The sequence below is a fragment of the Zophobas morio genome, unplaced genomic scaffold (genome assembly GCF_036711695.1).
Source record: "Zophobas morio isolate AGI-343-1 ecotype UQ-CSIRO unplaced genomic scaffold, CSIRO_AGI_Zmor_V1 ptg000030l, whole genome shotgun sequence".
Classification (NCBI taxonomy): domain Eukaryota; kingdom Metazoa; phylum Arthropoda; class Insecta; order Coleoptera; family Tenebrionidae; genus Zophobas; species Zophobas morio.
The window spans coordinates 216759-240157 of NW_026972135.1; the positions used below are offsets into that span (position 1 = coordinate 216759).

At 34.5% G+C, this 23399-nt stretch overlaps 3 protein-coding genes across 4 annotated transcripts; 1 reads left to right on the forward strand and 2 right to left on the reverse strand.

Moving 5' to 3' along the window:
• Positions 1–4992: 4992 nt before the first annotated feature.
• On the reverse strand, positions 4993–7161 carry LOC135138373 (N-acetylglucosamine-1-phosphotransferase subunits alpha/beta). The gene is made up of 5 exons (XM_064068338.1): positions 6962–7161; positions 6542–6909; positions 5741–6496; positions 5366–5686; positions 4993–5314 (listed from the first exon to the last, which is right to left on the reverse strand). The coding sequence occupies exons 1-5, from the start codon at positions 7058–7060 to the stop codon at positions 5020–5022; spliced, it is 1839 nt and encodes a 612-aa protein (XP_063924408.1). The 5' UTR covers positions 7061–7161; the 3' UTR covers positions 4993–5019.
• A 2271-nt stretch (positions 7162–9432) lies between these two features.
• On the reverse strand, positions 9433–11669 carry LOC135138349 (probable ATP-dependent RNA helicase DDX55 homolog). 2 transcript variants are annotated; one of them, XM_064068306.1, is made up of 3 exons: positions 11477–11669; positions 11089–11426; positions 9433–11021 (listed from the first exon to the last, which is right to left on the reverse strand). In XM_064068306.1, the coding sequence occupies exons 2-3, from the start codon at positions 11407–11409 to the stop codon at positions 9579–9581; spliced, it is 1764 nt and encodes a 587-aa protein (XP_063924376.1). In that variant the 5' UTR covers positions 11410–11426; positions 11477–11669; the 3' UTR covers positions 9433–9578. The 2 variants fall into 2 exon arrangements, with proteins under 2 accessions (XP_063924376.1, XP_063924375.1); XM_064068305.1 differs by having other exon boundaries at positions 11481–11668.
• Positions 11670–12648: 979 nt separating this feature from the next.
• On the forward strand, positions 12649–18363 carry LOC135137870 (uncharacterized). Its single transcript, XM_064067629.1, has 2 exons — positions 12649–12900; positions 14009–18363. The coding sequence occupies exon 2, from the start codon at positions 14569–14571 to the stop codon at positions 18106–18108; it is 3540 nt and encodes a 1179-aa protein (XP_063923699.1). The 5' UTR covers positions 12649–12900; positions 14009–14568; the 3' UTR covers positions 18109–18363.
• Positions 18364–23399: the final 5036 nt, after the last annotated feature.

Consider the following 23399-nt stretch of genomic DNA (forward strand, 5'->3'; position numbering starts at 1 on the left):
TCAAAATCAAAATGGCTACGCCTTTAATTTCCGAGTTACGACGAGCGGGCGTGCGTGCGTCCTCGTCGGCGCGCAGAACCCACACACCTCTGACGGCGGACGTACGTCTGAGATTGCTCGCACTAAAACACGCCCAACGCAGTAATTACACAGTAAACGGTTTGAATTTGCGCGCGAAACCAGCGCAAACGTCCACGAAAAATTCGACGCTGCTTGGAATTTTGTCGGGCGGGTTTTTTCATGGGAATAAATGCAATTTTTTTCGAGCGGATGTTGTTTTTTTGGAAACGTGTGCACGAGGCATGCGCCGAGAGCTTTTTCTCTTTTTTGTTTTTGTGGGGTCTCTTTTCAGCGCGGTTGAGTTGATACTGTGATCGCGTTTTAAAACTAGTTTGAATAAAAATGGGTTAGAGAAAATACGATTGAGTTAATTATGGTTGAGTTTGCTTATCAGTTTTTATTATCTCGGAACTGGATTATTAAATTGTTAACTAAACGTTTCATTATCGATCATTTGTATGTTATTGAAATTACAGCAAGGAGGTTTTTTTTTAATTTGTTTCGAGAAGTGGCAATTTATTTAAAAATTATTAAATTATAATGACGGATGGAAAGCTGCTTGTGTTTTCATGATACAACTATTTGATTAAATGGGTTTTTCTTCCTACTTTATGTATTTCCGATTTCTAAAATTAACTACTCCTATTATATGTTTTTTTTTTCGTAACAAGTCCATCGTTAAAAAACAGCTCATTCCGTTTCGTGTTAAATGTACCATTTTGTTAAAAAAAACAAGTTAGAATAATACTTCCCAAACGGAAAAACGATAATTTAAAATAATCGATACAATTTTAATACTCACTTTTCATTTAGGAAAAATCTCATTAGCTAAATTAGCTTTCTCTTTGAGCGGAATTACAAAATTTCTGCTAAACGTTTACAAATAGGAACATTATTATGTGTTACGCTTATGTAAAAAATTAAAAATGTATTGTGATTAGTAGAATTCAATTTTCAAACTGAAGATGATGTTCTGTCTATTGTAATAGATAGATCTTAATTGCAAATATTTTATCTTTAGAAATTTTTGAAATTTTGTGCGTAAGAGAAAATAAAAAAAAAAGTAACTATACATTAAACTGACAATACGTGGAGAGAAAATCTGTTGAAATAGATATAATCACTTCTGCTTATTTAAATAATTTAGATTTATAGTTGACAATTGTCACATTTTCACGTTATTTTTGTTGATGACCCACATTTAAGAGTTCCATTTTAATAATTTGTGTAAATGCGACTACTGTCCAATGAAGTGGCTACCAAATTTTCGGAGATCATTTTGGGATGGTTCGAGCATCGCATGCTGCAGATTTTTGTCTTCATCAAGTTCACCTAATGAAACCCTGAGGGCGCTGTAAATAGTTCTTTATCAGAAATCATTAACAAAATTATTAATGGTTAGAACATATATTTGTTTTTAGTACTGTCTCTAGGAAAATCAAGTTTGAAATACTTTCAAACAAAAAATTGCATTGGAGTTCACTCCCGAGTAACCAATTTTCTTAGAAGTACATTTTAGAGAATCTACAGTTTTCTGTCAAGCAAAAACGCGAACCTCGCGCAAAAAGAATTTCTGTGACTAAAATAAAGTACATACTTTTTTACATACATTTTTAAATTTTACGTATGACATCATATTCAATTTTACAATAGTAAATGTTAATTAAATTTCACAAAATAACGTACTCCTCCCTTCGTGAATTATGGATCCGTGTTGGGTTTTTACCTCAAGCATCCAGGTTTTTGGAAAAAACAAAAAAATTGTATAACAATACTACACAATTTAACTTTGAAATTGCAGAAGTGAATGCTCTGAAACCCTGCAAACGTTTTATGATTATCGGAAGCATGATAAATCGTTAAACAAAATTTATCCGTTGATGCTCCCCTCCCCAGGAATTGATGACGTCATCTTACAATTTTGCCGAATAAACGTTGTTTAAATGTTAAAAAGTTTCGATTTCTAAATTTTTAGACTTTTCGATTTCTCGATTTTTCGATATTTCAGTTTTGGGATTTTTCAATTTCTCGATTATTCAAATTTCGATTTCTCAATTTTCCGATGATTCAGTTTTTCAATTTTTAAATTTTTCAATTTTTGACGTATCTATATTTTTTTTTTGCTTTTTTTCGAATTTTCGATTTCTCGACTTCTTGATTTCTCGATTTTTCAAGTTTGCAATTCTTCAATTTTTCGATTTTTCAATTTTTAGAATGTTCAGGTTTTTGTTTTTTCAATTTTTCGATTTTTCGATTTCCCAGTTTAATGATGTTTTAGGTTTACATTTTTCCATTCTTCAATTTTTCCATGTTTTACTTTTGGGATTTTTCAATACATATTTTGATTCTTGGATTGTTTGGTTTTTCGATTTTTCAATTTTTCGATTCTTCAAATTTTGAACAATTTACTTTTTTATTTTTTAAAATTACATTTTTTTGATGTTTCGATTTCTCAATCTTTCGATTTTTCGATTTTCCAAATTTTTCATTTCTCGATTTATCGACATTTCGATGTTTCCATTAATCAATTTTTCGATTTTTTTTCAATTTCTCGGTTTTTCGACTCCCCGACTTTCGATTTCTCGATTTTTTGATGTTTAAACTTTTCGATAATTCGATTTCCCAATTTTTCGTCATTTCACTTTTGAGATTTATATCAGTTTCTCACGTTTGAAATGTTTCAATTTCTCGATTCTTCTATTTTCAAATTTTTCACTTTTTCGGTTTTTAAATTTTGGATTTTTCGATTTCTAAGTTTTTGATTTTTTGCCTTTTCGATTTTTTAATTTTTTCTATTTTTCGATTATTTTTCAAAAATCGAAGTTTATTGATTTTTCAGTTCTTCGATTCTTCAGCTTTTTGATTCTTTCACTTTTGAGTTTTCGATTTTTTGATTTTTCAGTGATTTTACGATTTTTTATTCAATTACTTGACATTTCTGTGTTTCGATTCTAAAAATTTTTCGACTTTTCGATTTTGCAAGTTTTCGATTTCTCAGTTTTTTAACATTTCTATTTTGGAAAGTTTTCAATTTCTAGATTTTTCAATCTTTCAGTGTTTTAATTTTTCAATTTTTTTGATGTTTCGATCACTCGATTTCTCGATTTTTCGACTTTTAAAATTTTCGTTTTTTTTAATCCTAACTTTTTCAGTTTTGGATCATTTAGATTTATCAGTTTTTCGATCCTTGGACTTTTGCCGTTTCGATTTATTGATGTTTTTTTTTTAATTTTACGTTTTTCAAGTTTTCGATGTTTCAGTTTCTCAACATTTCAATTCTAGGAATTTTTCAATTTCTGGTTTTTCCAATTTTTCAATAATTAAACTTTTAGTTTTTTCTATGTTTCCTCATTTAACATCGATTGCTCGATTTTTAGATTTTCAATTTTTTTTTAATTTCTCGGTTTCTCCACATTCCGATGTTTCAATTTTTCGATTTTTAAAATTTCGATTTCTCAATTTTCCGATGTTTCAGTTTTTCAATTTTAAAATTTTTCAATTTCTGACGTTTCTAATTTTTTTTTTGTTTTTTCGACTTTTCGATTTCTCGACTTTTTGATTTCTCGATTTTTTAGTTTTTCAATTCTACGATTTTTCGAATTTTCAATTCTTTGTTTTTTCAATTTTTCGATTTCCCAGTTTAACAATGTTTTAGTTTTGGGATTTATCCAATTTTCGAATCGTTAATTTTTGTTCGATTTTTCGATTCTTCAATCTTTCGACAATTTACTTTTTTATTTTTTAAAATTACATTTTTTGATTTCTCGAATTTTCAGTTTTTTGATGTTTCGATTTCTCAACCTTTCGATTTTTCGACTTTGGATGTTTTATTTCTCGATATTTCGATTTCCCAATTTTTCGTCATTTCACTTTTGAAATTTATCCGTTTCTCAAGTTCGAAATGTTTCAATTTCTCGATTCTTCGATTCTTCTATTTTCCAATTTTTCGGTATTTAAATTTTGGATTTTTCGATTTCTCGGTTTTTGATTTTTGCCTTTTTGATTTTTTAATTTTTTCAATTTACCGATTCTTCAGTTCTCGATTCTTCAATTTTTTAATACTTTTTTTCAGTTTTCGATTTTTAGATTTTTCGAATTTTTGATCTTTTACTGATTTTTCGATTTTTTAAATTTCACATTTTTCGATCTCGTAACATTTCGATTTTTCGATTCTTAAAATTTTTCGACTTTGCAAGTTTTCGATTTCTATTTTGGGAATTTTTCAGTTTCTAGATTTGTATACTACTAGTGAGAATTTTTCAGTTTATGGTTTTTCCAATTTTTCAATATTTTATTTTTTTTATTTCTCGCTTTCTCTACATTCCGATGTTTCAATTTTTCAATATTTTGATTTTTCAGTTTTTCGAAAGGCATTTTTCTTGTTTGTGGTTGTCCGTTTTAAATGTATTTCATATTACCCGCATTTTTACGTAGAGCACCCCCTATTATTGAAATTTTTTGTGCTGCACTTCAGGGGCGAGGGAGGTTCTGTTGAAATTACCACCGATATTTTTTTTTAATGATACATTCTGGTCATAAAACTTAAACAATCATTGAATTTATTAATTTTTTGGCTTAGCAAGTTTAGAAAAATTTGCTTACCTTGGAAAGATCTGAAGATCACATTGATTAAATTAACAAGTCAAAAATAATAAATTATTAGTGAAGGTTTTGTTTTAAAATTTGTTTTTATATGCAGAGAAGTTAACTACCGCTGTCATTATAAACATGATTTTATCTTCGTTACAATCTAAAATTGAATGAAATTAATAGATCGACAATTATAGATAAACGTTTTAATAATGTTTATATTTTTAAAATTATAGTAATAAATGCGCCATTACTTTTACACACGTAAATCGACAACTGTGGTTTTTATACGCGTTGTTTCACATTGCATTTGTTGGACTTTTTAGGTAACAAAAACCAACATTCTTGTAAAATTCTCTATTAAAACTTTCAACAAAACAGCCGGTCAATAAATTCGCACACCCTCCGCCTAAAAAAATTCAAAAATAAAACAAAAGTTATCACAACCAGGAAAATACACGTCAATTTAAATCTCCTATTTTGCTTATCCACCAACTCCTTATAATCTTCCATATACAAAAACCTGTTCCTATAGTCCTCAGGCAACTCAAACTTACTAGGAACCGGAAACAACGACATATAAAAATCTAACATCAGCCTTTGAACGACTCGATTGTCGGAAATCCGCAGTTGGTCGAGGTTATCATTCAGACAAACAAATTTTCTGCAAAAAATGCACAGTTACGATCACAAAACCTTTACAAACAACACTCACTTAACATTTTTTCTAACGTCGTCCAATTGGCGGATCACTTGGGTAACATTTGAGTTCAACATCTTAAAGGAAACGTGTTTCTTATCAGCTTCTTTAATCAATTCAAACTTGTACTTGTGAGTGATGGCCAGGTTTAGTTTTAGGAACGTCGAAAGCAGTGGGCAGTTGCGCACGAACTCTTTGGTGATATGTAAGGTGGGTAGGACTGATCGACTAGAACAATTCACTAACATGTGGGTGAAATGAGCAAAGATTTCGTCTGTTATGGGTAGGTCATAGAGTTTTGTGACGACAGTACGGACTTCAACATCAGACCATTCTCTACAAAACGTTAATAAAATTTGGGGCCTACTTCGTACGAATTGTTTGACAAACCCAGACATATCTGTGTCAAACTGATCGAAGATTTCATCAATACTGAACTCATTCTTTTCGTGGATAAGAAAATAATAGTATGCGAATGAAAACTGTATATCATCTACGCTTCGGACGCGATTCCATGCAGTCTTTTGAAAATACTTGGCAAACTTCATTTGCATTTGTTCCATTATCTCCCTATCCACCATAATAGGAGCATGTGCTGGCACCTTCCGGACTGAAAAACCATAAAACTCATTCAAAATCCGGTTAGTGTGTTGCAGGGAATCGGCATACGCGTCCACGTTCCGATTATATACACGTTGAGAAAACTTTTTGCGTAACTTCCGACGTTTCAACTTATCCAAAAACAATACTTTTTTGTTGTGTTGGGAGATCAAATTCGATATGTTAACAGTGTGGTCCACTTTAAAAGTTCGTGTGGTTGTGTTCTGTAATGTAGCTAGTAATTTAGTGTAATTTGTCTCTACTACATCGTAATCCTCGAATTTTACTATAACATCCCCCAGAAGTGGCTTTGATGTGTCGTCACAGTCGCCCCCATCCATCTGACACTTTATGTTATTACAAGCTTTATCACAGTGGCCATCGGCTACATACAGCCACAAACATTCAGGGGCACACATTGGAAGCAGCCACGACAAGTAAACCAGGAAGCCACGACTAGGTGAATAAAAATCGTCTCTAAAGACCGGGGACCGCAAGAAGACGTCATCGTTAAAATAAATAAACCGCTTGGAAAGACCTGGGATTCTGCAATATTAAATAAGTTTATGAAAATGGGGTTATGGGCTTCACCTGTGTAAATGCGCCTCGATTGCCGGACTAGAAAAAGTGGGAAGGTTGTATTTATCTGTAAAAATTTCGTCGTGAGTGACTAGTGTCACCTTTTCGTAGTCCAAGTTTAACCAATGAGGGATTTGACCATTTGTCACTATATAGACATGATTAATCCAAGACGCGTATTTTTCTATCGACCGTAGGGAAAACTTTAGCTCGTTTTTATCGGTGTACCGTTGGGCGGAAGAATCAATTTGAATGTTTTTGTACTTGCGAAGGTATGAATCAAGCTGGTCTTGAAATTTGGGATCAGAGCCATTAACCCAGGTGTAAACCACGTCTATGGGTTCTTCTTCAGTGCACGCGTTCAGGAAGTGATAAGTTATCTGAAAATTTCGTTCGGTTAGGGCGTAGGTGGATGTCTGGGGCTCACCTAACCTCAAAAGTGTGGATGAATATGAGAAAAATTATGGTTGTTGCAATGCATATAAAGCGACATTGGAACAAACGACGATTCCAGTGGAACACTTGTACCATTTCTAGAACCGTGGATAAACATTTTATTTTTATTTAATGCATTCGTAGAGGGCGAAAAGTTGGGTTATATGCTGTCATTATAGTGATTTTTATCAGAATGGTTGGCACCAGGGTTAGTTGCCAGTGGCGTAACTTAGTATCGACAACTTTGTCAGATTGCAAGATTTCTACTTTTTTCTTCGAGTTCATTGGGCGACTCGCTACTTTTATGTTTTCTCGACGCTTTATCTTATAGATTTCGACCTCGAGAACTCACTCCCGGCATCATTTTATCGCTAAGTGCAACCGATTTTCCAGTATGGACCGTTAAAATATCTACATTTGCTTGCGGATTACGAGCTCTAGAACTCACTTCCGGCATCGTTTCTTTGATAAGTGTAGCCGTTTTTCCAGAATAGTCGGCTGAAATATCGAAATTTTCAGAAATTCTCAAAAATTCGTACTTCATAGCGATTCTTTCGAAAATGTTGCCCCCTGACCATCAACACGTTATATTTTTCGAATCAGCATGTCGAGATCTACGTCCCTGAATTTTTTTTGCAATTTTTAGACGAATTTTTTAAAAGTGAAAATTTTCAATAATCCCCCCCCCCCCCTTCTTCAAATTTCGGCCAAATTTTGACATTTTCGAAACTCAACTAAATACAGTTTCTTGTAGATTTCGAGCTCTGGAACTCACTTCTTGCATCGTTTCTTTGATTAGTGCAGCCATTTTTCCAGAAAAGTCCGTTGAAATATCGAAATTTTTAGAAATTCTCAAAAATTCGCATTTCATAGCTATTCTTTCGAAAATGTTGCCCACTGATCATCAACACGCTATATTTTTGGAATCAGCATGTCGAGATCTACGTCCGTAAATTTTTTTGCAATTTTTAGACGACTTTTTTAAAAGTGAAAATTTTCCAATGGTCCCCCCTTCTTCAAATTTCGGTCAAATTTTGACATTTTCGAAACTTAACTAAACATATTTCCTTGTAGATTTCGAGCTCTAGAACTCACTTCCGGCATCGTTTCTTTGATAAGTGCAGCCGTTTATCCAGAATAGTCCGTTGAAAAATCGAAATTTTTACAAATTTTCAAAAATTCGCATTTCTTAGCAATTTTTTCGAAAATGTTGCCCCCTGACCATCAACATGCTATATTTTTCGAATCAGCATATCGAGATCCACGTCTCTAAATTTTTTTGCAATTTTTAGACGACTCTTTTAAAAGTGAAATTTTTCCAATATTCCCCCCTTCTTCAAATTTCGGCCAAAATTTCACATTTTCAAAACTTAACTAAATACATTTTCTTGTAGATTTCGAGCTCTAGAACTCACTTCTGGCATCGTTTCTTTGATCAGTGCAGCCGTTTTTCCAGAATAGTCCGTTGAAATATCGAAATTTTTACAAATTTTCAAAAATTCTCATTTTAAAGCGATTCTTTCGAAAATGTTGCCCCCTGACCATCAACACGCTATATTTTTGGAATCAGCATGTCGAGATCTACGTCCCTGAATTTTTTTGCAATTTTTAGACGAATTTTTTAAAAGTGAAAATTTTCCAATGGTCCCCGGTTCTTCAAATTTCGGTAAAATTTTAACACTTTCGAAACTTAACTAAATACATTTTCTTGTAGATTTCGAGCTCTAGAACTCACTTCCGGCATCGTTTCTTTGATCAGTGCAGCCGTTTTTCCAGAATAGTCCGTTGAAATATCGAAATTTTCAAAAATTCTCATTTTAAAGCGATTCTTTCGAAAATGTTGCCCCTTGACCATCAACACGCTATATTTTTGGAATCAGCATGTCGAGATCTATGCCCCTGAATTTTTTTGCAATTTTTAGACGAATTTTTTAAAAGTGAAAATTTTCCAATGGTCCCTTCTTCAAATTTAGGCCAAATTTTGACATTTTCGAAACTCAACTAAATACATTTTCTTGTAGATTTCGAGATCTAGAACTCACTTCCGGCATCGTTTCTTTGACCAGTGCAGCCGTTTTTCCAGAATAGTCCGTTGAAATATCGAAATTTTTACAAATTTTAAAAAATTCTCATTTTAAAGCGACCATAAACTCGCTATAATTTCGGGATCAGCACGTCGGGATACACATCCCTGAATTGTTTCAGAATTTTTAGACAACCATTTCAAAAATGAAATTTTCTCCGTGCAAATTTCGACCAATTTTTGACGATTTTCGAAATTTAAGTGAATAGGTACTTTTTCCGTTATTCCAATGTTTTAATTGTTCGAAAAGCATTTTTTCCCTTTGGTTACTTGCTTTAAATACATTTCATACTGTCCGTACTTTCCAAAGAATAAATGTTTGAATTAAAATAGATATGTTTATATGCTTTCTGTGTTAGAAAAAAGAATAAAATAAATAAATTAATTTCTTACGGAAAATGTTTTATTTTTTTCCAACACGAATAAAATTCTGAATGTATCAATCATTCAATTTTTAATAACGATAATTACAACGATTAGGCACATTATCACCGTGGAAAGTCTCCGAAATGTTTTTTCCTCAATTATACCTCACGCCACACCAAACTTCCGCTCAAACTCATCCTCACTAATTTTCTTCTTCTTCAACTTCTTCATCAACGCGATATCCTCCGCCAACTCACTCATCTCCTGCTCACTAATCCCCCCTTTCTTCCGCTTCTTCTTCCCCCCACCCCCTTCATCTTTCACCTGCTTCCTCTTCAACTTCCTCTCTTTTCTCTCCGCCCGCTTTTGCTTACTAACCGACCACGCCTCTGTCTCTTTTTTAATAACCTTCACTTTCCGCCCTGGCCACGCCCCCGTTTTTTTATAAACCTCCAACTTTTGCCTCCTCACAGCTTCCCTCTGTTTATCCTTATACGGAACCGCGTTCAAATCCACCCCTTCCTCTGTAACGAAACCCCCACCATCGAAGTTCTTCAGCTCTGGCATCTTCGGCAGCTGGAGCAGTCCGTACGTCGAGGCGACATCCCCAAAAGGCAATTCCTTCACTTTTAACAACAGAGAACACTCGTGTTTTGAGTAGGCTCTGATGTGAGAAACGAAAGCTCGGGTTGCCTTTTCCATTAAATCTCGGTCGGTTTTTTGCAGATTGCGCAGAGTTTCGACTAGTGGTGAGGTGGTAGTGGAGGTGTCTTCAAGGGGTTCGAGTTTGACGCGTTGGTTTTTTTCGATGAAGTGAACGTAGGGTTCTTCGGTGTCTAGGAGAAAAATTAAAGAGGAGCCCTCGCGGCCTTGTCTCGCCGTGCGTCCGACCCTGTGCACGAAAGCGCTGGCGTTCGCTGGGGGATCCCACTGGAGCACCCAGTCCACCTCTGGAATATCTATACCCCTTGCTAGAACGTCGGTACACAGCAACAAACCCTTGGACAAGTTTTTGAAACGTTCTAGAATTTTTTTACGTTTGTCTTTCATTTTTCCGTGCATTGCCAGCACAGGGACGTCTTTTAGAACATGAGGGAATATTCCGGACCAGTAGTCCACGGTTGCGCAAGTCGGTAGAAACAACATCGCCTTGTGGACTTTCTCGTTTTCTATGAACGACAACACTGCTGCCAACTTATTGTTGTGGTTGGTAACGATGTAGTAGTTGTTTAGTTGTTCGGGTGTGCTGTGTTTGGCTTTAACGCTGACGCTGACAAGAACGGGGTTCCGGAGGCCTGCTCGGATTAAGTCCTGTAATTGCTTGGTTTGGGTGGCTGAGAAGAGACCGGTGCGACGTTGTCTGGGTAGATAGCTTAAAATGGTGTCAATGGATTTTTGGAAACCGTAGTCTAGAAGGCGATCTGCTTCATCTAGAATGAGAATCTCGAGGCTTTTTAGTGAAGTTGTGAAATTGATGTCTGTTTTTCTTGATAAAAGGTCTTCGAATCTTCCAGGGGTGCAGATGATGATGTTGCCGCCGTTTTGTTTGAAGGTGGTGAGGTCTTCTTCGATGGAGTTGCCGCCGACAAGCAAGAGGTGGGTCAAACCCTACAAAGTGTATTTTTTAAATTACGATCGTTGATTTTACGGCTAAATAATCTTGAGGAATAATTACCGAAACAAATTTCAGAAGTTGTTCCAGAACTTCCTTAGTCTGCAGAGCTAATTCGCGCGTTGGTGAGATGATCAACGCGCCGATTTCGTGTTTCCTCCATTTATCCTCCTGTCGTCTCTTCAGTATCTCCAGTAACGGAATCAGAAAAGCCAAAGTTTTGCCAGATCCAGTGATGGCTTCAGCTACCACGTCTTTCTTGTTGATTAGTTGTGGTATGGTAGCTGCTTGGATTGGTGTCATTGATGGAAAATTGAACGATTTGATGCCTTTTTGGATTTCTTCGTGGAGGGGTACACCGAGTTGCTCCCAAGGTTTTCGCATGGTTGGTGGTTGAGTGCCTGAAAAGTGGTCGTTACTGAGAACTGTTGGAGAGGTTATGATACCATACGTACTTAACAGTGGAATTAATTTAAAACCATGAGTTATAGTTTGAAAGATATTCCTGTCTGTTTACTGTTGTCGTCTCTTGGAAGAGTTAAAAGGAATTTGGAAAAAAAATCAGCCGTGTTCAAATATGTTTGCGTGCATGTGGAATTTTAGGTTATGTAGTTTTATAATTTGACAGTTATTTGACAGTGACACTAAAATTTTATACTGTCGTTTTTCATAGATGTAAAGTTTGTTGCATCCGCACCTACCAATTTTTTAAAAAAATTAACACGAGGATTTGTGTTAATAAAAAAGACCAACTTGACAAATTTTATTTTTATTGTTGAAATTGCTTTTTTTGATCTTCAGCAAGGGGCCTGTGCTACTTTGAAAATTTGTATCTTCTAATGATTTTAAAAATAAAAGTCTACCACTTTAAATTTTCCCGACTGTACATTGTTTAATTACATCTATATACTGTCATTTTAGTATAGTAATAGAGTCTATCGGACACTTGCCACTTTCATGTTTTTTCGAAGTTTTATGGCCTCTTGAGTCCGAAAAAAGTGGTCTTCCATTTTCGTCTGTCTATCGTTTGTTGGCGATTACAATAGACAGATAATCTCCGAAACTACTGGAGTGATCATTATAAAATTGAATATGTATTTTAGCAACATCGTGCAGATAATAAACCGTTAACCAAAACGTGTCTGATCATTTATAAAGGAAATACCACTTAAATTTTATAAAACGATCCTTCTTTCTCCCGTGGTTTCTTATGTTTCCATCCTAATTTTAGTTCTAGACATCCGGATTTTTGGAATAGAAGTCAAAATTTTATAGTAACATTTTACGATTTAACTTAAAAATTGCAAAAATGCTCTGAAGTCTTACAAACATTTTAAGTTGGCATATATTTTTTTTTAATCCTAAATTTGACGTTATTGTTAAACAAACCGATAATAAGATCACTATATTTATATCACTTCCATTTCAATTATATCGAGATAATTTTTTTTACTGTATTAAACACGTAATATTTTATACTATAAATTATGAGTGAGAGAAATTGATATGCCTATTATAAGCGAGTGATAATTGGAACACGAGCGATCTTATCTCACGAGATTAAAATGAAATTTCGCTTACGTATGATATGTTTTACAGTAACAGTTTTTAGATAAAAGTAAGAATAAGATGAATCCAAATTGAAAGCTCATTTAACGTAAACAATTATTGTTCGAAGGTTATTTCGACAGAAGTTCTCTCGCCTAGTAACTTTATTAATTACTATTAAGTGATAAACGCCACGTACCGACCACGTTTTGGGTTGCTCCTGAGTTTTCATGTTTTTCTGGTGCATATCAGTTTTGAATTTTCATCAGTTTTACACTACAGTGTGTCCTTGTGCATTAGAATTGGAAGTTAAAACTTGGTGTTGAGGTAAGAAAATAATACGTAGTACATATTTTTTTTTTAAACATTTGGTAGTGCGATAAAATTTATCTTATCTTTAAGTTTTTGTTGGCTTCCTTAGAGTGTGATTTACTTTCACTTTCTACGCACTAAGGTTATTATCAATTCAATTTCTGTTTAATAATAATTGATTCTTCCCTCTTTGTCTTTCGTTAGTCCACATAACTTGTCCTATTGGTGATGTATTAAATGTTTGATAAAGAGTTGAAATCGATGTGTTTTCGGAAAACATTAGCACATTCAGAGTTTACTGACAGTTTGGTCGTTTATCAGCACTTTAAATCTTTGCGATCTTCTTGTAAAAATCTTAACAAATTGCTTTTTTCCTGATTCATTGCACAAATCGGTAGCAGCATTTCACGCGATCCTATATTTTTTTGGAGGTTTATTCGTGACCAACGCAAAGATGGATTGCTAGTTTTGTTTCACTGAATATTTTTCCTCCGTTTGTGTGAAACCATCGAATGGAAATTTTGTTTATGATTATCTATCTTCAGTTTCACGGAAGTGGTGCATCACTGGCATCCGTCGGCGATTACTGACAATTCACAGAAACATTTACAACTTTTTCCAAGTTGTCCTCAGTTAAAGGAGTTCTCCTAGATATTAAAATTTCTTTAAAAATTGATAAACTAACCCCTAAACTGAAACGCGACAGTATTGTAAGTGTCAGGTCATCACTGTGTATAAGTTATTAGAAACTGTAGAGCGAGTGAAAGTGGTAGAAACGTGGAGTTAAAAGGAGAGTCCTTTCGTTCAATGATATACCATGACTTTAAAGTTTATCCGTCTGTTCGTCTGTCCGTCCGTCCGACGTATTTCTGTACTTGTGATTTATGAATCCGTCTTGAGTTTTTATCCTATAGATTTTCGCGAAAAATTAAAATAGTATAATAAGAGTAACGTTTAGCAGTCGCTAATCCTTCGTAGATGTTATGCTTTAAGTGGATTTATTTTATTGTACTTAATTCAAAAATAAAATAAAATAAAAATTCAAAATTCAAAACAGGTGCATGTCTTTCATGACAGTGGACCTCTTTCAAGGAAAAAAAAATAACTGAAACATTCTTTTTAGATGTTCAAGAAGAGAAGTGGCACGACTGACAAAGGAAAAGACTACGAACATCTATACATAGCAAACTTAGTTTTAAAATTAATTATTGACGATGACGTAGAAAATTTTTATTTGTCGTCGAACGATAGTGCATATGGTTCTTTCGATGACGTTGTAGTTGAAATTAAATTCAAAGATCGCACTGAAACGTTCGCTATCCAGTTGAAACACCTCAACAGAACAGGGGGAATACAAATCGAGCAGTTAAACGCACCTAAAGGAAACTTTAGCGTCGAGAAGTATTATGAAGACTTCAAAAAAGAGCCGAAGTTGTCTGAACCGTCTATCAAGATGGTTTTATTTACTAATTCTAAGCTAAACGATGAGCACATAGATCGGTTTAAATTTGGCAAATTGACGCCATGTGAACAAGATCGCTTGTTAAGTACACGTTGGGAGGACAGTGTTACAGATTCGAAGAAAACGAAGATAAATTCAAAGAATACGGATCTTTTTTTAAAAATCTGTATCTCTATACTGCTCAAACAGATACCGTAGAACTGGAAACATGTACACTTGAGATGTTCAAGGCATATTTCGAAAGCAACGAAACCGCTTTTCGGGAGTATCTGCATTGTATAACTCAGTGGAGCATGAAGGAAGGAAACAAGTTCAAGTTAAATAAAATGTCAATGAAACACCTGATAACCCTTTGTGTATTTTCACCTTTTATCAAACCATTATCTTTTGTTGCCGGTGGACGACCGGTGAACGCCAGAACAAAAATTTTTAGAGAAGCTATTTCGAAATTCGACTTGACGGTTATAAATAAAAACAATTTCGAGAAAATTGAGTCACTTTGGTCAAATGCTGTTGAGGATACGGATGATACAGAAGAAACGATTAAAATTAATAATAAGCACCAACTTACCGAGAACGTAATAGAGAAAAAGGAAAGTCTTTATGGTAAGGACGCAACAGAATTATCGAAGCTCATGTGGTTACGAGGGAAAAGTCCTTTGGTAGTTGAAGGATGCCCACAAGTTTATAAAGCAATAAAAATATGTCAACCGCAAAATCTAATTGTACTAGATAATCAAGAAACATTTACTGACAATCTTAGGAGAAATTGTACTGACCTGTATCATGACAGTACAGGTGGCCAGAAAAAACCCTATCAGTTTCAAAAGTTGTCAGATTTAAAGGAACACGTACAGTTGTACGAAGAAATCCTGACGAATTTTACCTACTCATTGCAAGGTCAAAAACCCAAGAAGTTGAAATTTTTGCTGAAAATTTGCGAAGATAACATCACCACAGATGATTTCGTTGAAATGATGGAAGCCCCATTGCAGATTGGAAAATATAAAGATGTACTGCCACCCAGTCACATTAAAAGAAAGTTGACAAAATTTTTAATAGATGTTAAATTCTTGAAAAATATTGGTGAGAATACAATTGTTTTGGTTGATTGTGCAACAGATGTCAGTTCTTTTCAAATAATTTTACCAAATTTAGTAATCAGCGAAGTAAATGACGCTGACGTCATCCAGAGCACAATTCATGAGCAGAAGATCTACATTTGTGGAAATGATGTTTCGCATAAGAAATTTTTTTCATTGTGCCAAAAAAATTCAGAAATTGTATTTCATCACTTTCGATATTTAGACAAACATCATTTGGAATGGATAGAAACTGGGAATTGTAACTCGAAGCAAGAATATATTAAGGAACTCAAGAGGTTTCGTCTACACAATGAAGTTACGGAATACACTGTAGGCGAGCGCCAACACTTCAATCATTCTCGGCAAAATATCAACATTATCTGTGCTGATCCTGGAATGGGAAAAAGTACGTTAATGAAGAGTTTAAAAAAGAGCAGTTCTTCGTCAAAATGGATCATTTTAATCTACGCTAGAAATCATGCCTTACACTTCAGGAAACATGGATCAGACTTGGAGAATTTTTCAAAATACGTCCTAGAAGACATTTCTAAGGAATGCACAAACCCGTTCCACCAGAGAGTGTTCGAAACAATGTTGGAACAGAATCAAATACAACTAATATGGGATGGACTTGATGAAACCACTGACGCAACTCAGAATTCCATTTTAACCCTAGTACAAACTTTTTCAAAGAAAGGTGTGAAGCAGTGGATAACTTCTCGTAAGAACTTAAAAGACACATTAGAACATAAGTTAAATGTGTTTGCGCGAAATATAAAACAGTTTAATGATAACGAACAACGAGAATACATTAAAAGTCGTTTGCAGATTTCCGAAAACGAGGTAAATGAAACTTTCAATAAAATAAAAAAAAACTTAATGTATTTTCCAAATTATGAAATTTTGGGCATTCCTCTACAAATTTATATGCTCACAGAATTATTTTTAAGTGACATAGACAAATACCTGACTTTGTTAGACGGTATTTTCACAGTTATTGATCTATACGAACATTTTGTAGAACAAAAATTTCATGTTCTATACCGCGACAAACAAGAAATTACATTAAGAAATGAACAGAATAACCAGTATTTTGAAAACGAAAAGAACGCTAGAATGAAGCATTATAAAATTTTAGCTGCAAGTTATTACACTTTTCACTCTCTAAAAAATAAAATTAAAAATAAGTTCTTCGGTTATGGTCAAACGACTAAGAATTTTCTAAAAAAAAATAAAAACCAAGGAGACGACGTGGGATTTATAGCGGGCGTTATATCTAGGTATGATGTTGAATTCGTTCACAATTCGTACGGTGAATATTTTGCAGCTCTGTATCTATTTGAGCACAAAAGTTCTAAAGCCCGTGACAGAAAATTTATTTCTAACAGTCGTCATAGAAACATTCGATTTTTCTTAGATCTAATGCTTGCGAGAAATTCTAAATGTTTAGTAGGTGTTATCTATAAGAATCTTACAATTCTAGGAGAATTTACTGATGCATATTTACTTGAAAAAGATATTATTGGTCGTGACATTTTGGAAGTGGCTTGTGCGTGGAATAAAAATTATCCACTTGTTCAAAATAATATTCTTTTGAAAGGTAACAGTTTTAATAAAGAATGGATAATTACTAATGATAAAGAAGTCTTTGCAACTCTAAATTATCGTGATGTAGCCCCAAAATTTTGCAAATTCAGTGCATCAGGTGATATCTGTTTCAAAAAATTGATGATTCTCTTACCATTTTTGATTCCATTGTATGACGGGAATCAGTTTGTTGAAGAGTATTTAGTGGCAGTTCTATATTATGCAATTAGGTTTGATTTTCCAGTGATTTTTGAATGTATCGAAAATTCTATTCTTTTAAAAAACACATACAATAATATTAGTTTAAGAAGTGTTTTAGCTTTGGCCCTTTTTAACAGATCAGAGCGAATATTAAAAAAACTGCTTTCTGATAACCAAAATCATTCCGAATGGGACTGTGTAGAAGAACTTTTAATTTTAGATTCAGAAATAGACGAAATATTGACTTTTGCGTTACACTTGCCAGAGTTTAGAATAGACGTGCCAAATTCAAGAGGGCAATCGCTGGTGCATTATGCATGTGAGAAAAAATTAACTAAGACGTTAGGTTCCTTAATTCTCAGGCAAGCCAATTTGAATGACAAGGATAGAAAAGGGAAACGTCTCATACATATTGCACGTGAAAAAGGGCATTTAGATGGATTAAAATTAATAGCGCAAACCGACGTTTCGGATACAAACGGTCAGCTGCCACTTCATTATGCTTGTGAACATGGAGATTTAGATGTAGTAAAATTATTGTTAAAGAATGGTGCGAAAGTGGATGCTCCGGATGGAGATGGCCGGCGGCCTATACATTATGCTTGTGAACTCGGAAGTTTAAATCTAGTAAAAATACTGGGGAAGAAGGGCGCGAAAATGGACGTTCCAGACGGAGGTGGACAGTTACCGATGCACTATGCGTGCAAAAATTGTTTCGAAGGATTTGATATAATTTTTTTTATGAGAAAGAGAGGTGCGAAAATGGATATTCCAGATGGAGATGGTCGGTTGCCGATACATAACGCGCGTTTAAATCCAAACTTTGGTGGCAAAACAATAACATTTTTGTTAAAAATTATGGAAGATAAAATCGTTCCCGAAACGTAATTGTTAGAGCCTCTGGCGGGGACCTGTTTCACCCCTCCCCACCCGTAAGGGTGGGAGCCAGAGCCACCCCCACCTTGGAACACAGGGTAGCATTCAATTCTTAATTCTTAACTCATTCATACACATTCAATTCTCAATTCTCAAGTCGCAACTAACATTCATCTATCTCGACCGCACGGTCATATACTATTCTATTCTTATCATTCTTATTTATCCTAACACTTGTCACTAGCAATATACATTTATCTTACTGTTCGCTGGTCTTTATTCATTTAAACAAACTTCGACATGGTCCTTCGAGCCGGATTAGCGACAGAATAACAGTGGTAGTGATAAGTGTAATTCTCAACATATCATTCATCGGCTGGAATTCAGCAAAGTAGTTATCAAAACATCACCTAGAAATCATCCGCGCAGTGTTCAACTATCGGTGACGACCGCGAGTGCTGTGCAAAATCCTCAAGTATCATTCAGCGTCAGCCAAGATAATTCTATCCAGGAATCCAGGATTCCAAGTAAGCTTTAATTCTGTTTGGTTGGTGTAATACATTTATTCTCGTACTCAAGATGGTGGTAATCCAAGACAATACTTTTGTTAAATTTTCAATTCTTCTCAGCGAAATAGATTCACATTCTAATTTTATATCAAATGTTGCAAATCATCAAAAAAGAGGCCACTTAAAGCGTCGATATGAAGACGTACAGCGAATTTATTCAGAATTACAAATGCTTGTAGTTCAGCAAAAATCCGAAACAATGGTAGTCCCGAATGACACGAGTAACACGGAAACGATCAAACCTATAATTTATAATATCAGAGACGTGCTAAATTATATTCAAAAAATATCCGAATTATATAATGTTCTCATTGAAAAAACTAATCCATTGTGTACTTTCTCGAATTCATGTAAGATAAACACTAACGTACCAACCACGGATCTGGAAAAAACTTGTCAAAATTTAAAGCCTTTAAAGGTACACAAATTAAGAAATGGAGAACCCATCAAAATTCACAAAACCCATTTCAATGCTCTACGTAAATTGCCGTTCACTATTGGTAAAAAATCCCCTCTTAATTCCGTTATTTCAAGAACTCCTAGTATAATATCAAATCGTTCAAAATTTCCAAATTCAACACCCAATGAAGAGAAAAATCGTCTTTTTAATGATTGTTACAACTCCGAAGGCGTATGTCAAATTAATTTAGATAAAACTTCTAATGCAGAGTCAACTACCGCACTAGACAAAGTAAAAAGTCCTCCAGTTAATTCGAAAAACTGTGACTCATTGTTAGTCTGTAACCAATTTAAATGTAGATCGCAATATTTATGTAAATCCGTAGACTCGAATATTAAAGACAATACGTCAAACGTAGCAATACTCGACAAGAAAAAACATTCCGAAAATGCCATACCCAAAATAATAAGTCATTTCAGTAAAAACCCACCGGTGCTTCAAAATACCGCGCTGGGGTTGATTCTTAGCGGCAGTTTTGCATATTTAAAAAATAATACTTCCCACCCTCACAAAATTAATTCAGGCCAAATTATTTCTCGGTTCTTGGAAGCTGAAACCGTCAAAACCGGAAGCAGGTTATTAAGCAAAGGGTTTAAAAGCGATCTTTGTGCAACCCCTTTTCAGTATACTACCACAGGCCATTCACCCGATGGTTATTTCATGGTCAAACACCCCTTTTCGGAAAATCAGCCGCGGTTAGAGAATTTTCCACAAATGCATCCAAAGTGGCTATTATCAGTCGAGAGGAAGTTGGGGAGTTCCACAGTCCCTTATTTTGAAAATCTACCTAAATTAGGAAATTCCCCAGAACTCGCTCTCCAACTGCTATTGTTAGCAGAGGGGCGTAATCATAAACGTAACGAGGGTTTTATTGTCTCTCAAAGGAAGTACCTAGACCTTGTGCACCTGAAGGTACTTAACGAAAATTCGTTAAATAATTCCATTTACCTGCAACACAATTATGTTTTAAATCTTTACATTTCTGTCACTAAACTCTGCGTGGTTGTTGACCGTTTAAATCTTAGTTCAAAGAGTTTAAATATGAATAGCCGGAAGTATAACGAAATTACTGATAAAAACCATCTTGAGGGCGAGGGCGTGTATGCGCTCATTGTCAGAGTTAAAGCCGTCCTGAATTCGCGCCTTTCGAAGCCTCTGTCCAGCGACCGCAATAATTTGGTCGCATTTATACCTGGCCAATGCCTCTTTCGGCCAGCCATCAACTGGTCCCTCAGGAAAAGACCACGCCGTCGTTCCCATCAACAGGCCATCCCTTGGCACCTCATCCACGCTTACCATCAACACTTCTGGAAGTCGTGGTACCTCGAATATTTGACCACACTGAGGGGCAGGTTAGGGTGGCAAAGGCCATCTTCCAACGTTCCAGGAATGGCAAGATGGGTCCTCTTGAAGGAGGAGAAATTTCCACGTCTACAGTGGCGGTTAGGACGCGGCCCTCCAACACCATTTTGGAAAGGAAGTGGTGGTGTGTGTAGTGTCGGTGAAGTGCAAAAGATAATTTCGCAATCGCATGCATTATCATTCTATTTAACCATATTGCATACATCTTGTCAATTTGTTATATACATTGTTGATTTATTTTACTATGTTCTATGTATTCATATTTGTACCATTGTTATATTCATTCGCCATATTATTCACTCATCGTATTATTCATTGATTTGGTACATTATAATTGTTGTAAATTTACTTTTAGGTCTATTGTAAATATTGTGTATTCACTGATATTGTACACATGTAATTTGTTTTAGATATCTTTTTTTAAAGTTTAATGCATTTCTTCAGGTTCATTGCTTTCTGTAACAATGTCCACCCAATTCATGTAATTTCATCTGTATTTATCATTACTAAATCATGTTTTCATTCTAATGTTCTATATAGTTTATTTTTGGTCTTAAAACAATGTAATTGTTTCAAGGCGGGGGGTTATGTTAGAGCCTCTGGCGGGGACCTGTTTCACCCCTCCCCACCCGTAAGGGTGGGAGCCAGAGCCACCCCCACCTTGGAACACAGGGTAGCATTCAATTCTTAATTCTTAACTCATTCATACACATTCAATTCTCAATTCTCAAGTCGCAACTAACATTCATCTATCTCGACCGCACGGTCATATACTATTCTATTCTTATCATTCTTATTTATCCTAACACTTGTCACTAGCAATATACATTTATCTTACTGTTCGCTGGTCTTTATTCATTTAAACAAACTTCGACAGTAATGTAGACTGTTATCGATTAAAAAGAGGTCTGGTAATATGTGTTGATGTTCCGTTTTACTTGTTAAATTTACTTATTAAACTGAGACACTGGTTGGTATGAATAAAGCTGAGTAGATGCTCATACTCGACGTACGAAGTACCTACTTGAGTATTAATAAGTATTTGCTCTTATATATCTGAGCATTTACTCTATGTACTGTCAGTATATGCTCAAGTATGTAATGCGATGATTTTCATATAGTTAGCTTTGAAATTTATTTAAATGTAATTCTTGTTGTGCCGCTCGCATTGTACTGTTTTTTGAACTTCCGTCAATAGTGTCACTCGTCAATCAATAATACGCTGTCAATCACTTTCACCAACCGTCGTAAATGAGAATTACGAGTAAATATCGTCATCAATTTTTTAGATGAGTTAAATTGAAAAGAAAAACAATAAAACGATATGTGTCATTAAAGTTATGAATGTTCAGATCCAGTTCTAAAAATTTATAGAGGAATGCCCACATATTTTAGTGATTTAAGACATGCTTTTGTAGAATAAATAGCGTGATCAACAAGTAGTACTGTGTAGGTTGGCTGTATAATTAACCAATTCTGAGAAAATTTTCTTTTGGCTTCTGCTGCTATTGCCAAACCTAATTCAAATGTAGAAGACAGTTTGGTCATGACAGTTTAATAATGATCAATAACAATACAAATAACAAATTTTGACGTAAATTAAATGTCACTATTAACTAGGTTAATTTTTACCATAGAAAGTAAGGTCTACCAATTTCAAGCAAAATTCATCGATACCAACTGAAACAGTACTTGTTGATCACAATGTAATTTCTTTAAGATTGTAAATATAGCGACTTATCCTAATGAATTCGAATGTTTTATATGTAGAATTAAAGAATTTATCGAAGATTGAAATGTGTAGTTTTTTCTTGAAGTTTATGTACTGCAAAAATTCCACGAACGCTTGTATGCAGCACAATTGAAGGATCAAAACTCTTCGTTGGTAAGTTAGACTCAAATTAAAACAGATTTTGGCACTCCTAGATAATTTTGCGTAAGCTCCATCGAACGATTCGCTTTGCTTAAGCGAGAAAAAGTTCGTTCTGAAGTTATGAAATTATTAATTTGGGCGCGCTCCAAGCTGATTCAGTCACATAAGCTTAACCACCAGTGCACCCCCTGAGTTCTTCATGTTTCTTGGTGAAAATCGTACTGTTGAGGTAAGGAATTTCATTGAAATTATTGTTAGTTGTTAGTTTGTAATCAGGTAGGTAACAGCTGGTTAATCTTATGGCAGATTCGACACTAAAAATTTTTTAGTTGAAATAAAGTGTTTTTAGTTCCTGTATTTTAGATAGAGATTAAGCGCAAACTTACTTTCATATTTTCAGAGTTAAAAAAATGCCCCAGTATGTGTCTTTGCTAAAATGTTGATCACGTCATTACAAAATTTTGTTATGGGAAAATTCACTTGAAAATACGCATAGCATGCTTCTTTACCTGTGCAGTGGCCGAAATTTAAAGTCAAACAACACTTTTTGTCGATTGTAAATATGTATTGCTTTATTGCGTCATATAGAAAATTCCAAATCACCGTGGAAAAAATAGTACAGCATTAACAAAGCAAACCCAGGTAATAAAAGCCTAGTTTCCCAACATTAGTAAAACATTCATGAAAATACCAACTTGATGCCGTACTTTAAATTTCCGTCACTGTACTTTAACAGTAACACATATGTTTATTTTAACTGATAGGGGTTATTATAAATAAAAAAAAACAAAGATGTAACTTTTTGAAGAACCTGTATTTCTTCGCCTATGCTTCAGGGGTGAGGGACCTTTGTCTAAATAATTTTAGACAAATTTTTTTACTATGTTATATTACTGGAAAAAAATGTTCAGAATCAAGAATCAAACATTAAAGAAAGTGATGAAGAAGTGCAATGTTTGAATCATTAAAACTCTCTATTCTTGTTAAGTTTATATAAAATATAAGATTAGATTACTTACAAATATTAAGTGCTTTCTTT